The 15539-nt window shown below is 38.2% G+C and overlaps 1 protein-coding gene across 3 annotated transcripts in view; it reads left to right on the top strand.

Moving 5' to 3' along the window:
- The window catches only part of LOC118556044 (synaptotagmin-1-like), a 105537-nt gene that overhangs the window by 67024 nt on the left and 22974 nt on the right, over window positions 1–15539 (top strand). For all 3 annotated transcript variants that reach the window (XM_036129404.1, XM_036129402.1, XM_036129403.1), the window contains exon 4: window positions 13881–14053. In XM_036129404.1, the coding sequence (XP_035985297.1) occupies window positions 13881–14053 (173 nt within the window). The remainder of the gene's footprint in view (window positions 1–13880; window positions 14054–15539) is intronic.

Genomic DNA, 15539 nt, shown 5'->3' with positions numbered 1-15539 from the left:
CTTCTCTGTAGATGCATCATGGTGATTGAGCCACCATGTCTTAATCAAAGATAGAGGCTCGGAAAAGCATTTGTAATATTTTAAAGCTTTGTCACGGTACAACCAAAACTTCTCTTACAATTTCTCATTTAAAAATCTGAAATTGTGGCATATATTTATATTAAATTCCTATTTACTTCAATATCCCTGAACATTTTTTAGTATAGGACTTCAGGAATCCCTGAAGCCTTGGGCCTTGAAGGCTTGGTAATCAAACCAACAACCAAGAAGTCCATGTTAACTTTGGTGGAGCTGCAGAAATCCAAAGCTAGGTGGGAGCATCTTTCAGCGTATGTTGTTCACTACATTAGTCATTCACTACAAAAAACTGGTCTTTATGGAAAAGTGGCAAGACAAAAACAATTTTCGAAACAAACTCAGATGTCCCGTCTGCAAACATGGGGAGGAAATTGCTCTGATCAAATGAGATGAAAATTTAACATATTGGTCTGTAAAATGTGTGCCATAAAACTAACATATCAGGCTGTGTATGTGGCTCGTTAGCTCCACTACAGTGACTCTTAATACTTTTGACCAAAAGTTATGCAGAAGTAGGCAATGCTTTTATTTATGGAAGCAGTAGTCACACATCTACATAAACGAAGGACCCAAAAGGTTGAAAGGATTTTGTTTAGACATTAAATCTCATTTAGTGGCAAAGTACACTCCACAAGGTTTTGTAGTGTTTCTGGGAACTTTCAACCATTCTTCCAGAAATGCATCTGTGAGGTTCGACATTGATGTTGGACGAGAAGGCCTGGCTCTCTGTCTCTGCTCTAATTCATCCCAAAGCTGTTCTCTCAGGTTGAGGTCAAGACCCTTCAGGCCAGTCAAGGTCATCCTCACTAAATACTCTCATCTAGGTCTTTGTGGACCTTGCTGCCATAAAAGCAGAAGACAAGAAAATAATAATTATAGATAAAATGCTGCTTGGTGTTAATCGCAGACCTGAAAAGATAAGTCTTAAACTTAGATTTAAAGATGGCTTGGTCTGTGTTGGAGCGAAGGTCTAAAGGAAGTTGGTTCCAAAGTATTTGCATGGGTGAGCAAATACTTTTGCCAATATAGTGTATGTCTGAAGTTTCATATAGAATTTATAAAGTTAATAAGGTAGTTTTTCCAGCTCTAGACATATTGTACTGGTTTTGAATAAAGAGCAAAGAAAACCGGACAAAAATTGCCTAGTGCCAGATTGTGAAACAGCTAAAGGGAAGATATGTTTGGTGTAAAAGTAAAATTTACTGTGTAATCTTCTCATCATCTGCTTTCAGCCCTCTTTGCAGATTCTGTTGCAGTCATGTTGTCGGCTTAGCCAAACCACAGCGGGGTAAGAGCCATGAGCAGAGTGTTGCTCTCATAGGCATAACAAGATATAATGTGAAGGTTAATTGACCAACAAAGCCCTGTCACACTGAATTAGCGTGCTCTGGAAAGTGGATATAAGCCAGATGCAATATAACACATTAATAAAAACACAAACATACCCAGCCACTTGTTAATGCGTCCAGCATGAAAACTCTCCTTCAGATGTAAAGCGTTCACTATTACAAGTGAGAGGGAAGGGGATGAAAGCAAATGTGACTCGTTATAATGTTTAGATTATAAAGATGATGGAGCTTTTTTAGTTTGTTTTGAAGATCTTTCTTTGGACTTTTCCCCTCAGCGTTCAGCCATAGTTTGTTTTTAAATAAATGTATTTATCTGGGACCATTTGTAGAAAGCACTCTGTACTCTGCAAGATTCTAGCATATTCCAGCTAATTGCTATTTTCAGTCCAAGAGGCGAGTGCAAGAAAGAAATCAATAAGGCATACAGGAAATGAAAAGAAATTAAAATCTTAAGAAAAGATTACAAAAGACATGAAACGACAGACTACAAAATCAATTGCATTACATGCACAAAGCTAAAATGTGAAATCTATAAAGCCTATTAATGTTTTTTTCAATATGCTCTCTGCATTTTTTCCTGTCACTCTTATGTTTCAAGTGATCACACAAATGTTAATGTCAAACAGAAATAACCCAAATAAATACAAAGAGTGATCACCCCTTAAACCTCAAAATTGCTTCTGCCAACTTTTACATAAACTGCGATCTAGCGTTTGTTAAAACTGCAGTCTATAGTTACTGTGGAGGAATTTTGGCCTCTGCTTCTTTTCAGGTCCTAATTCAGCCCCATTCGGGGGTTCCTGTTTAAGATCACACCTCAGCTTCTGTGTTGGGTTAAAACTTTGATTATGCCACACCAAAACATTCATTTATTTTTATTGTGTGAATCATTTAAAGGTAAATTTGCTGGTGTGCTTCAGATCATTGTGCCGCTTCATAACCAGAGTATTCTTGTGCTTTAAAGGGTTGGTTGGGATTAGATGAAGGTAGGTTTGGGTAGTTGTCATTGTTAACCTTTATTAGAGAGATATCAAACCATGGGACTAACCACCTACAATGCTGCTGCAGAGCTGATACTAAAATTTGCGTCCCTCTTTGTAGAGCTTGGGTGCATTGGCGAGTCGCAGCTGATCTGGTTGATTAATGCAACAAACAGGCTCAACAACCTGAACATGGAGGTTTTCTGGGTGAAAGAAACAGCATCTAACCCAGGGGTCAGCAACCTTTACAACCCGCAGAGCCATTTCTTGCCCTCGGTCCAGCTAAACAGATTTTGTTTGGAGCCACAAAAGTTACACATCTCTTTGAAACAAGACCTTGTTTTTATAGTATACAATAGAAACATTGTGTAATTTTTTTTATTAAAGATCAACAGTTTTTATTATTTAACCAACAGTATTTTTATATTTAGGTTTAATGCATTTTCTTCAGTTGGACATTTGATTTTTACAGCAAATGGCACCAAAATGATGAAAAAGCAAGTTGTTTACAACCTATTGACAAAAAGATACTTCATTTATCTAAAGTAAAATATTCTATACACCATTAGTTTCTTTCTTTCTGTAAATGTAATGCATACATTGCAGAAGTAAATACATCCTAAAGCTAGCAATTTTAAGTTACCTTTGTATTTAAAAACTTTGACCAAATGCCCCCCCCCCCCCCCCCCCCCCCCTCATTTTTGGTCTTTTTAAGAGCCAGAGCTGAAGGTGTAAAGAGCCACAGGTTGCAGACCCCTGACCTAACCCAACGATGGTCTGCTGTGAAATTGTAAAATGTTAATATCCACTAACATACCTTTGTATCTTGGATTGTCAAAAGTGTCGATATTCTGAAAAGTAACGATAGTCAAATGCTGTATCTGGATACAGGACTAATTAGGCATGGTATTGATACTAAATATTTTAGCATATGAGGCAAAAGAAGAAGGGAAACTCAAAGATCTTGACAAACCAGTGTGCAAACAGTGCTTTAAGGGGTGGCTATGAAGTCAGTCAGGTCAAGGGCCGTCACTCTGGCCTTCATGATGAATTCCAACAGGTTAATCAATTAAAGTTCTCATTAATAATTTAATATATTAAACGCACTACTGATGTTAGGGCGACCGGTGTTCCACACTAACATTGTGTGATAAGCTGTGGCTAGCATGCTACTAGTCATGTGTTATGTTTGGGTTATTTATTTAGCATTTATTCGCACAACTATTTAACTAGCATCTGTGATTCTGTTGAGAAAGCATGTTTTATGTTGAGATGGAAAAGGTTTTTCAAGGACTTTTTCATGTTAATAAAATATTTTTATGCCTTTAATTGTCAGTTTTTATCCCTGTGGTATCAAGTATCAAATATTTTCCCTGGGTATCGATGTTGAATTAGAAATTTTAGTATCGTGACAATACTAGTTGTAGCCTAATAAAAAGACAATTTTCTGGTTGAATAGTTTTAAAAGGACATATTTCTGCTATAGATTAAGGAACTTAAAAGTCACAAACTGAGGGCCAAACATTTAACTCTAGGATTTTCCTATCCGAGCAGAATTCATTATTTAATCAATAGCATTAAGTTATTCCTGTTCTGAAGCAGCAAAGCTGCCCCAGACCATCACACCACCACCACCATTTTTCACTCTCTGTGTTAAGTTCTTCTACTTAGATGCTTGTTAGTTTAGCTCCATCCTCCAAAATGACCCCTTGGGTATCATCACTTCACAAAATATTTTCCTCAAAGTCACAGAGATCATTTATTATGTTTTTTTTCCCCTTGTTTTGTTTGCTTGTTTTTGTTATTTGAGGAAATAAAAGTTTTTTTGTTTAATTTTGATCAGGAATTCCCCAAACTTGAAGCTGTGCTTTATGCAAATTACTGACACCTTACAAATTTTAGTGCTGTACGACTGTGTCTTAACTTGAGCAAATTATCAACAACCTTTATATGCTAATCTTAGCATATAAATTAGATAATTAGCTCAAGTTAAGTTTTGCATGAATGCAGTTTCCATGCTTATAAAAATGTTTCTGGTAAGAAATATTTAGGCTGTAGCTTTTACTGAATATATTACTTAAATACGTATTTATACATTTAGTGGGTAATTGTTTTATTGCATGTTTCCTCATAAGGAGCTCAATGGTTTCACTCACAGCAGCACAGTACTCTATAGTAAAGCAATGAGTCATTGAATGTATTTTCTACTATTTCTCTCTCACTGTGCTTGTATGAAGTCCCTATAGAATCGCCCACACCACCTTAAAAGAGAGCCAAAATGTCATCAAGTGAAAGCTGACATTTACTTTTTTTGAAGGTAATACAGTTTGCCTTCTATTCACTGCTGAATACTGATAACTAAACAGCTTTTTCTGTTGAAAACCAAACCCAGAGCTGTGTTGTCACAGAAAAAAGCAACCTGGACTGAGGTTGGGAAGCTAGCACTGTCCTCTTGAGCTCAACTTCATACAAACATTTGAAAATTGTTTGATGGTGTTACTGGATTTGAATTCATTTTTATTATAATGTTCTTGAGAGTGGAAAATCATTTTGCTTTGGCTCATATTAAAGAAGCCTCAAATATATTGTATATAAAGCTCTGAGAATATAATTCATGTAAAGTTGGCATAAACATTTTAAACCCTGCTCTAATTTCCTTTAAAGCAGCCAGACCTTCTTAGATTATTTGGAAGTGATCTTGATCAACAGTTTCTCAGACGAGCAGAGGGTCTTTAGTGTTTTTCTCCTTTTTCAGTCTTTGTAACTGCCGCCACACCCCCCCCCCACCCCCCCCCCCCCCCCCCCCCCAACGTCCACATGTAATTAACATCAAGCATCTGAAGCAGATAAGCCAACCAGATTTCTTTTGTGAAAGCTTTTAGGATGCAGGTGTCAGAATTGCCCACTATCAGTACTAACACCAGTCCCTCAGGCCATATTTAAAAAAAGAATAGAGAAATATTTAGTAAACGAGGTTAACGGATGTCAGCTGCAAGATTTGTTTTTAAATAAACTTAAAGGCAACATCACATGGATCTGCTTACAAATCTTTCCTAACAAAGTATTCTAGAAGATAAAAATAAGCCTCAAGTTACAACATCGCATTTCATCTATTTTGGATTTCTGACAAAGTTAAAGGTTTCAGAACAAAAATAAATAAAGTCACCCAGATTAACTGAGTAAATACAAAAAGGAAAGAGGCTATTCAAACCAACCTGGCGCTGTGTAAAAAAGCAATTGCCCCATTAAAAACCTAATACCTGCTTGCTCCACTGTTTTTCGCATAAAAATTATGCCATGCTGAAAGGTTTTTGAGTATGAACGTTTATTCATCCCACAACAACTAGATCAGATTTAAGTTCAGGGGCCTCATGTACAAAAGAGTGTGCAGCTATTATACTAAACATTGGCGGTAGGGAAAAATCCTGAAACTCAAAAAAAAATTCAGACGTACGAAATTGTGCGCAGACAGGTCACCGCGTGCGTTGCCTTGATAAATCGCAATATGCGTGGAATCGGACGCACCTGCACATGTAACTAGGGTCGCCCAGTCCGCAACTCAGTGAAAATACCTGGAAGTCATCCGCCACGTGTTCAAATAACCATTCGCAACAAAGCTGTCAGACGATCACAGAGACGCCTCACTTTTTAGTGAATTACTGCAAAACAACAACTTCCTGAGTGACATCAGTGACTCATTAAATAAGATGGCTGAACGTGTACTTTGTGGTTTTAAATTGTTGATTAAAGAAGTTTGTGTTGCTGCCACACATTTTTATGGCAGGTAAAATATTTCTGTGGATTACCACGCATTTTTACGCATAGTTGATTTTTTTCTACATGCCATATTTGACATTGAACATAGTGCCACAAATGTTTTGTGCGTACTCACATTTTATAAAAGAGGCTCCAAATCATGATTAGCAAAGACATTAGCGAGAAATATGAGATAGCTCTTTGTGTTCGTTTTGCTCAGCAGAGATTTGGTCTTGGAGGTGTCCTACAGTTGCCATTTTATCCATTCTCTCTTTTTTAAATGTTGAATCATGAACAGTGACTTTAACTGAGCAGTGTGCAGCCTACAGAGCTTCAGAGGTGGTTCTTAGTTTGTTTATCCATCTGGATGAGTTGTCGATGTGCTCCTGAAGTCATTTGATTGGTCTGCCACTTGTTGGAACATTCATCACTGCTCCATGTGTTTCCAAAGACAAGCTACAGTAGCCAAGATTAACTTCAACAATTACGCAAAAAGTTTTTTTCTAATAAGCTTTAAAAAGCATTAATCTTTAAAAGCTAGTTACGTTTTTTCTTCTGATAAGCTTAAACTTTTAAAAAGTGTAATAAAATTGTTCTAACACCATGCAGATGTTGCATCGAGCCGTATCTGATGTAGAAACGCGGCTCGACGTAGCACGGGTTCGTGGTGGGGCTGGTGACTATCTGCAGTGGTTAATGGGCGAGGGGCGGGGACACAGGGTCCACCCTGGACAGGTCACCACTCTATCACAGGGCTAAAATTTAACAGCTGTATTAAACTTAAAAAAAGTTAAATAATGCATTTTATAAATTTGTGGGTTGTTTTATTCATTATTGTACAATAACAGGCAAAGCAGAGACTGATTATTGTAATGTGCGATCTATGTTACATTAAAACGTATAACATCATCGTAGTGTTGGTTGTGTGTCCCGCTTTGTCCCTCACCACGCATCCTATTTTCCCACATTTGGTTATTTGAGGTATGGTCACCCTACCTGAGGCCCTTGGTAAGATGGTGCCCTGGGTGGTGAGTGATTTACCTCTGTGGTCCAAAACCGAAATCCTTACTGTAAGGTGCTTTAATCATTGGAAATATTCCATTACTGGACAAACTTTGGCAACAAATAATCTTGATGAAATAGCAATGAAGAATAACTTAGAAATAACTTTTGCATGGTGTTGTTGAAAGTTGGAGTTAAATGTTCTGTTTCATTCTCCTCACCTGAAACCTGAGAAGCGTCTTGGACCTCAAGGGACAGCAAACATGGACTCCACCATGCATGTCCCGCCCATCAGACAAACTCTGTTTTCCATGCCACGTCTCACTGTGGAACAAGAGATAAGTGTCGGGAGTTGGAGTGCTGTGTGTTCGGCTGGCAGCACTCCCGCTCACTCCCTCTTTCACTTTCTCGCTCCATTTCTCTCTCTCGAGAAAAGACACTCAGACAATGTAGTTAATTAGGGAATGCTTTTATTGCTTTCTGGGACTCAGGTTCCTTTAATTAAGGAACACAGAAGTGCCTTTCACTGCAAGACATGCGCGCGATGAATAAGATAAAGGCCAAGTTTTTGCATGAATTTCCACTGTAACAGTTTAAATGGCGTTCCATCAGGCTCTTTGAGCGCTGATGAAAGATGCCAACAGAGTAACATAAGCATTTATAAGAGAATCCTGGTAATGAATGCTTTAATTTAAAAAAATAAAAAATTACCATTCTACAGTTTCCAAAGAGAGGTGATTGCTTTTTCACAGCGCTTTGCCAACTCAAGACATGTCACATCTCTGACACATTGCTTAAAAGCCTGTCTCCTCACTTTCACTGGTGTTTGCATGTGTGACTGCAAGGCAAAAGATGGATCTTGCATCCAATTAAACATTGACACTATAAATTGACAAAAAAAACACATAGTCGTGCATGAAAATCTTAACTTTGCCTTTCCACTCCGCACTTGATATTCGATTTTCATCATAGTATATAAAAAAAAATCCCCAGTAGAAACTCTAGTAATGTCTTTTTTTTTATTTGAGTAACCAAAGGTATAAATCTGACGTTATGAACAGTACTTGAGCTGCAGTTTATTCCTCGTAAAGTTTTAGGAGGCTGATTCCAAACGCGGCCTTTCCAGTGTCACCTCCATTACCATGGCGCTCCGAGGCAAGGCCAGAGCCGTAGATCCTGAAGTTATTTTAGAGCATCACTCACAGTTTTTCCTTGGAGGAGAGTGCTTATTGATTTTGTCAACAGAGAATCGATTTGTCTTCTCTTTCTCTCTCACCTCGTACCTCCACAAAAAAAAAAGAAAAAAAACAGCTGTATGCTAGTCAGCGCAGCCCCAGAGTTAACGGCTGTAATGTGAAATATGTTCTCTGTTTTGGTGGCTATTTCTGGGGTTTTTACAAGATAAATTTTTTAGAGCACCAGACTTTAACCTAACTCACGTTCACAAATTGACTTGAGTTTCTGTGGATTCCTGGATTATTTTGTGAGATATGGATTGTGACAAGTTTTCTATGGGTTTTGCTGGTGTTGATTTATTTCTCTCTAAGGGAATAACCCTTAATATTCTCTGATTGTTGCTTTTTTGTCTTGTGCAAACCTTACCTTTTTTTCTCACAAAACACCAACCTCTTATAAATTAGTATATGTTGTGCTTCACATTGTTAGGGTTAGGGTGCATTGGAAAAGTATCCTTGCCCTTTTAATGTTTCCATAAACTTCTAAGTATTTAATGGGGGATTTATATGATAGATGACTGAAAGTGGTTCATAATTGTGAAGTGGAATGCAGAGAATGCAATAAAATAATGAAAAATGGGGTTTAGGTTTATAACACACCTTGTTTTAGTCTGATTAAATCCAGTCCAGCCTTCAGATGTAAATTGATCAGTTAACGCCGTCAACTTGTGTCACAACAAGTCCAGTTTAATGTTTCCAATTGAACTTTTTGGCATGCATGCAAAACAGTATGTTTTGTATCTGACTCTGTTCATCCCCCTGAGTGCTCCATGCGCATGGTGACTACTGTGGTGGCAGCTTCGTGATGTGGGGATGCTTTTCTTCATCAAGGACAAGGAAGCTAGCCAAAACTATTGGTAAGATGTACATGGATAAATGCAGGTCAGTCCTGGCAGAAAACCTGGTAGAGGTTGCAAAAGACTTGTCTGAGCCAAGGTCCTCCTCTGCCATAAAAATAGCAAAGCATTAGAGAAAAAGAACACATTAATTTCTGGGCTGTGCTTATGTCGTGTCATGCAAAGGATTGTGGGATTCCTTATAGTGCCTTAGTGCAGCACAGTGACAATGAAGTGGATCTGAACCGCCTGGCGCTTAAGCCACTCATGACTTTGATCCTGCAGAGAACCTCCCCCTCAATGTCCTCAACAACACCGTTTGCTGTGGATCCATTCTGGTTCCCAGGAACAACAGAACCTGAGCTGGTCCTCACACCTTGACCCTGTTTGGAAGAAGTCCCGGCAGAGACTGGTTCTATCACTTATTAAATCTGAGGGATCAATACAAATGTATACGACACTTTTCAGATTTTCTAAATATTAGGAATTCTTTTTCCTTTCACTTTTCCACTATACACTTTGTTGTTCGGTCACATAAAAGCCTAGCAAAATTTATTTAAGTTGAGTAAGCAGACAAAAACCTTCAGTGGGTTGTCAATGCATTTGTTTTCCCACTCTTATATGGTGTTTGATGTCTGCTTGGTGGAATAACAACTGGCCGCTGAAAGAAGTCATTTCATGAGGTTCCATGTTATTTCCAACCCCCTGGTTCTTGTCCAACCCTCCCGTTATTGTGTTGTGGACATTGTGTTCCTGTGTGTCAACAGGAAGCAGGAAGCTCGGAGTGATGGCTGACTGCAGCAAAGATAGGTGTCAGTGTGTTTGCAGCTGGCTGTCACTGTGTTGACTGAGCTGCGACTCTGACAGTTCATATGTGATAGGGGGCCGACTGCTGCTTGTCCCAGTTTCTTGAGTCAGGGCCATGGAGGAGGCCAACAGCATATGCTGCAGGGGATAAACAGCAAATCATATGCCAGTTGCAGTGAACTGGATATTACTGTTTTTGAGTCCTTCTCATTCACCAGTTTCAATCTTTTTCAGAAAAGAAAGTGATCACGATGAAACAGCCTTTAAATGTGTTACAATTCTTAATGATTAGGTTTTTTTTATGATTCAGAAAAGGTTATTTCATGTTATTAGTAAATATATATGAGCATATTTATTTCCTTATTTGTCAAGGACATTGCACAACAAATGTGTTGCACAAACTAGATTTAGCTACAAGCTAATTTTCATCTGTCGTCTGCAGGCAGAAGCAAGAAACAGCAGGTAGCTGTTATTATAAAATAATATAAAAAATAAATAAGTTGCTGACATTAATTACTGCTAAATGTTGGAGGAATTTAGGTGTATTTGTATAGAAAGATATTAATTGTCGAATGTAAAAATAATTGGGTAGGTAAGATTTAAGCTGCCAGATTTCATGTTGCAATCCAGAAAGTTTAACAAATATGATAAAAAGCAAAAGGAAAGTAAACTGCCAATTGTTAATTTCGTGAACTCAGATGACAATTGGACATTTTGATCCAGATTGTTCCCTCAGGGTAGAACAAAAACATTACACACAACAAGAATATTTTTGTGTTATGAGTTGTTCATCCATGAATTGTGAAAAAAATTAAAATAAAGTTGCAGTCTTCTTTTGTTGTTGACTTAAGTAGGAAATGACTCTTGAGACAGGAACTATACTTTAGCACATTTAATCCAACCAAGCCAGGGGAATGATACAGCTCAGTACTGGACTCATATTAATCAAGATGCAGGAAAAGGTAAAAGCAGGAAGTGAGAGTATTAAACTCTTGGTTACGACAGCTTATATAGATCAGTAAGGACATGCCCCTGCAGGAGTGGTCCCTCCCGCTCATGTCCATGGTAAACTGTGAATTAGCATGGCTCCAGTTTTTATCCTCATGTCCATGCTCCCCCGAGATAACTGTCCATTTGTTTATGTACGCCACATCTGTGACGTCCTCAGCCTTCGTGACTTATCTGTTGTTTTCCAGTAAGTGCTTTCTGCAGCTCCGCCATCTGTAATGTCATAATCATTAGTCACACTTAAATGTTTCAGATCATCAAACTAATTTTAATATCAACACAAATATACACAAACATGACCACAGTTAGTCCGTTTTTAAATTATTTCATTTATAAAGAGGAAAAGGCTTTCCTAAGCAACATGTTCCTATGTGGAAAACGTATTTTCCTCTTAAACCTAGAAGCTACTTGTGTCACCCTTAGTGGTACTAACTGATATCAAGTATTTGTGATAACCTACAATCAGCCTTTCGCACCTGTAGAGAAGTAATTTGGCCCACTTTTCTTTAAACAATTGTTTTAAATGAGCTATAGGTAAGATATTTAGTGTAAAATGAACCTAAATCATTTTCGTTTGTCACATGTGATGGAAGTAACATTCCCTATAAACAATCAGTCCTCTCCATCAAATATGTCTTTGTCCCATTTTTCTTCTTCTAAATATAGAGGTACGGTCCAGAACTACTTTGGTTCAGCGTGTAGCCCATGTTTACTTCCTGGTTCCTGAGTCAATCATATGAGAGTTCCCAGGGTTCCCAACACAGAGCGCAGCATTTGGTATTTTATTTAGGCAAAAGAGCAGCAGCCTGCAAACATGGAGACCAGTAAAAGAAGCGGACCAGAACGAGAACAGAATGTAACTTCACATACCTGTCCTGTGTAAGTAAAATTCACAACAGCAACACACCGTTTTAAAAACAGCATATTAGATTGTTGTGATTGGCAAGCTGTTGTACTGATTTGAGCCACAAGGTGTCAGTATTACGTATAGCACCTTTAATTCTGCCACATTACATGTTTTTTTTTATAATAACCTACTTCAGATTATGCAACCACATGTCAATCAGATTTACATCCCGTCTTCGATATAAATCTTTAATTTTCTCTTGTTTTTGAGGTTATTAACTGAAGGACAGACATTCTTTTTAAAGGTGCATAGCCACGTTATTTGACCTTTTTTAAACATGTATACGTCAGTAGCTCACTCTGGTTGCATACAAAGATTTTTATGAAAGATTATCACGTCCTGCTGGCGTATTACTTGTTATTTTGGTGCTTTATGCTTTGTTTTTGCTCAATTTGTTAGTAAATAGAGCCTTGAGTGTTAACTTATCATTTTAACGGATGTACGTACTGCGCATTCACAGCAGAGGTTCATACAAGGAAGCAGCCAACAGCTATTGGCGTCTCCCAGTGAAGCAATGAAGAATGGTCCATGGTCCGGGGGGGAGCATAAAAAAAATATGATTCCTAGAGGCACTGGAATGTCGCTGGGAATACTGTATGACCGTTGGTGTTCACTGAAGAAGACGTTAAATCTGCTGAGGCTCAGATGTGACCGTAGAGGTCTTGGAGTTACTGTAGATCGGTTTATTTAATTAATAAAGGTTGGACTTCAGTCACGCCGAGCTGCCATTTAGTGCGAATTATTGCAGAGGGTCAGGCTCGGTCCGGCATCATTTACAAGTAATTTATTAATTAAGTAAACTGGCATTGTGATAGTTCTGCGATACTGTTGCTAGATGGTGCCACGTCTGTTTATATTTGTTATTCACACCCTAGAGGGAATAATTTTTTGGCTCATAAAGTACTATCAAAAAACTCTCATGATGGAGGCTTGGTGTATAGAACTTTATTTTATCAAATAGTTTGTGGTCTTTTTTATAAACATATATATTTCTTTAGAGGTTTTTCTGCTATTTAGCATAATTCATGATTCTGTTAATTACTTGTGCTCTTTTAGCCTACTTGTTGCTGTCAGACAGGTTCTGTTTTGATATTTTCTTGATTCTACAGATTAAGCTGCAATAAAGCCTAGGGTACCACAGTTTTGGAAAAAACGTTAATTCATAATTTGCATTTATTTCACAATTCTACTCACATCACTTTTTCACAAAGGACCAGGATGGTTTGGATAACTTTCTTTGCTTAATAAAACAAAATGATGTGAAACTGCTTTTTAGTGTTTACTCAGGTTATTTTTGCCTGATAGGAAACCTAATTTAATGACTTGACATATTTAAGCATATCAAAAACAAAAAGAAATCAGGGGTAAAATACTGAAATGAAAATTCAAAGTTTTCAAGACTTCATAGGAAACCAGTCTATAATAGTAAAATGGATGTGACAGGTGTGAGAGAAAAAAAGAAAAACCCTTTTAAACCCGTCTAGGTTGAGTGCATCATTGGATTGTCATGGTCACACCTGAATTATTGCCCATCAGACACACCCGCAAATTCACCACCACCTTGACTCCCTGAGCGCTCGCCGCTGAGGCTGATTGCCATGAAAGTGTCAGCCCGACTAAATCTTTTGTTTAAATGGCAAGTGGAAAATGCCAACATCTGTTACTTCCACTAAATTGGCTAAAGGTGTTCAGTCGGGTTTTCTCCCGATGGCTTGGAGTCTGCCACCTCTTGATGGGTCCAGGCGAGAGTTAGAGCGAAGATCCACACAATTTCCTGCTTTTATCTCACTCTGGTGTGTGCGTAATCACTACTTTTCAAAAACTTCCCGGCATGTGCTACTTTCTCCAAGAGATCCTTTTTAATTCCTGCCAGACATCTAACCCGAGCTCTTCCTCCCCCTTCTTATTTGTTCTTTCTGCAGTGCCGTCATGGGCCATCGTCTCGATTGCTTTCGTGGCCATCATTCTGGTGTTGGCTTGCTGCTTTTGCGTTTGCAAAAAGTGGATTTTCAAAAAGAAAAACAAAAAGAAGGGCAAAGATAAGGGCAAAAATGCCATCAACATGAAGGACGTCATGGATGGGGCAAAAACCGAGGTAACGACTCTAATCCATTTTGATCTCTGAATATTAATTAATCTTTTGGAAAAGTTTAGATAATGCAAAATTGTGTGTGACCACTTAAAAACAAGTCTTGGTATGTTGCTTTTGCTTCTGTTTGCCATTCTCTTTTGCTTGTTTTTTTTGCACATGATGTTGAAGTTGCACTAGAATTATGAATTTAATGACAATTTTATTTCAAATCTAATTGTTAAACACAATGGTTTCTAGCTCTTTATATTGTATACATTTTGTTCTACTTTATTATACCCAATTTAACTTAATATTTTCTTTAAATATAGATGAAATATTAAGTTTAAATAGATGACTCTCTGTCGTCTCCTGCTCATGGTTCCTGTGACTGGTTCTTTTTTTGTCATATGTGGACCTGCTCACTTGTTGAAGAGTGCGAGTAGCTGTGTAATGAAGTGGTATCCACCCAGAGAAATGACATCACCAAACCTTAAACAAAAGTCAGGGAACTGAATTAAACTCAAGTTCTGATATATAGACGGTGAACTGCAACAACAGGGCGTCATTAAAGGTTCCATCTTCCCGTTAGAAAATGTGTTTAATGTGCTGCAACAGCACCTCTGCTATCATAGGTGGCTCAGAGTCACAGAAAGAAGGAAGCAAACATGTTTTTAATACATCTGTTGATGGAAGTAGTGCTATTATTTAGGCCCCTTTCACACCGGACTAAGACTTTTCCACAACACCAAAATCAATAAATGCAAGCTGCCATTTTTTTCTGTACCTATTTCAAAGCTGTCCCTGTAAACCAGGTGCCTCCAGTCTCGATTCAGACACTCTTAGAGGCCACCCTTCTCCAGCATACCTGGATGAAATGGCTTGATTCCCTCATCTGCACATTATATAGTTCTGCAGATGCCTGGTAAAGAGCCATTCATTTGGTTCAGGTGTTTTGGAGGATGGATGCAGCTAAAAGTTGCAGCATAATAGCGCTCAAGGAGTGGGCTTAGGAACTGAGTACAAAATGGTCCCCAGTTGGGTGTAAATTGGCAATTGTTCTTGAAAAATGTGGGCTGGAAACAACAGAAACTACAATCATACAAAGTGATGAATGACGAATAAAGCTTTGGGTCATTTTACAGGAGTCCTTTCAGGACTCAGAGATATGTAATCAGAGTGCTGCATAAAGTTAGTTATTTTGCAAGATGACTCCCTTGATAGTGTGTTGCGTTCAGTGCAGAACTCCCTTACCTGTAACCTCTTAGTTCCTGGATAAGCTGAGGAAAGTGCTAAGGGGGTTTCTTCCTTTACAATGAGGTAGATGCAGATGTCCAGAAATCTCCCATCTAAACATGGAAGCTTCTAGATTGTGAAGATCATAATACAGAAACACATTTGGCAGTAGCATTCTGATAGGATGGCTGAGTAAAAAGCAGGAAGAAACTGTACCAAGTGCAGCAGCACCATGATTGCATTCACATTGAACTTAGGGTTTCCAGATTTGCCGCAA

Source organism: Fundulus heteroclitus, unplaced genomic scaffold (assembly GCF_011125445.2).
Source record: "Fundulus heteroclitus isolate FHET01 unplaced genomic scaffold, MU-UCD_Fhet_4.1 scaffold_164, whole genome shotgun sequence".
Taxonomy (NCBI): Eukaryota; Metazoa; Chordata; class Actinopteri; order Cyprinodontiformes; family Fundulidae; genus Fundulus; species Fundulus heteroclitus.
Note: the sequence above shows the minus strand (reverse complement) of the source record. Positions and strands in the feature narration are given on the sequence as shown.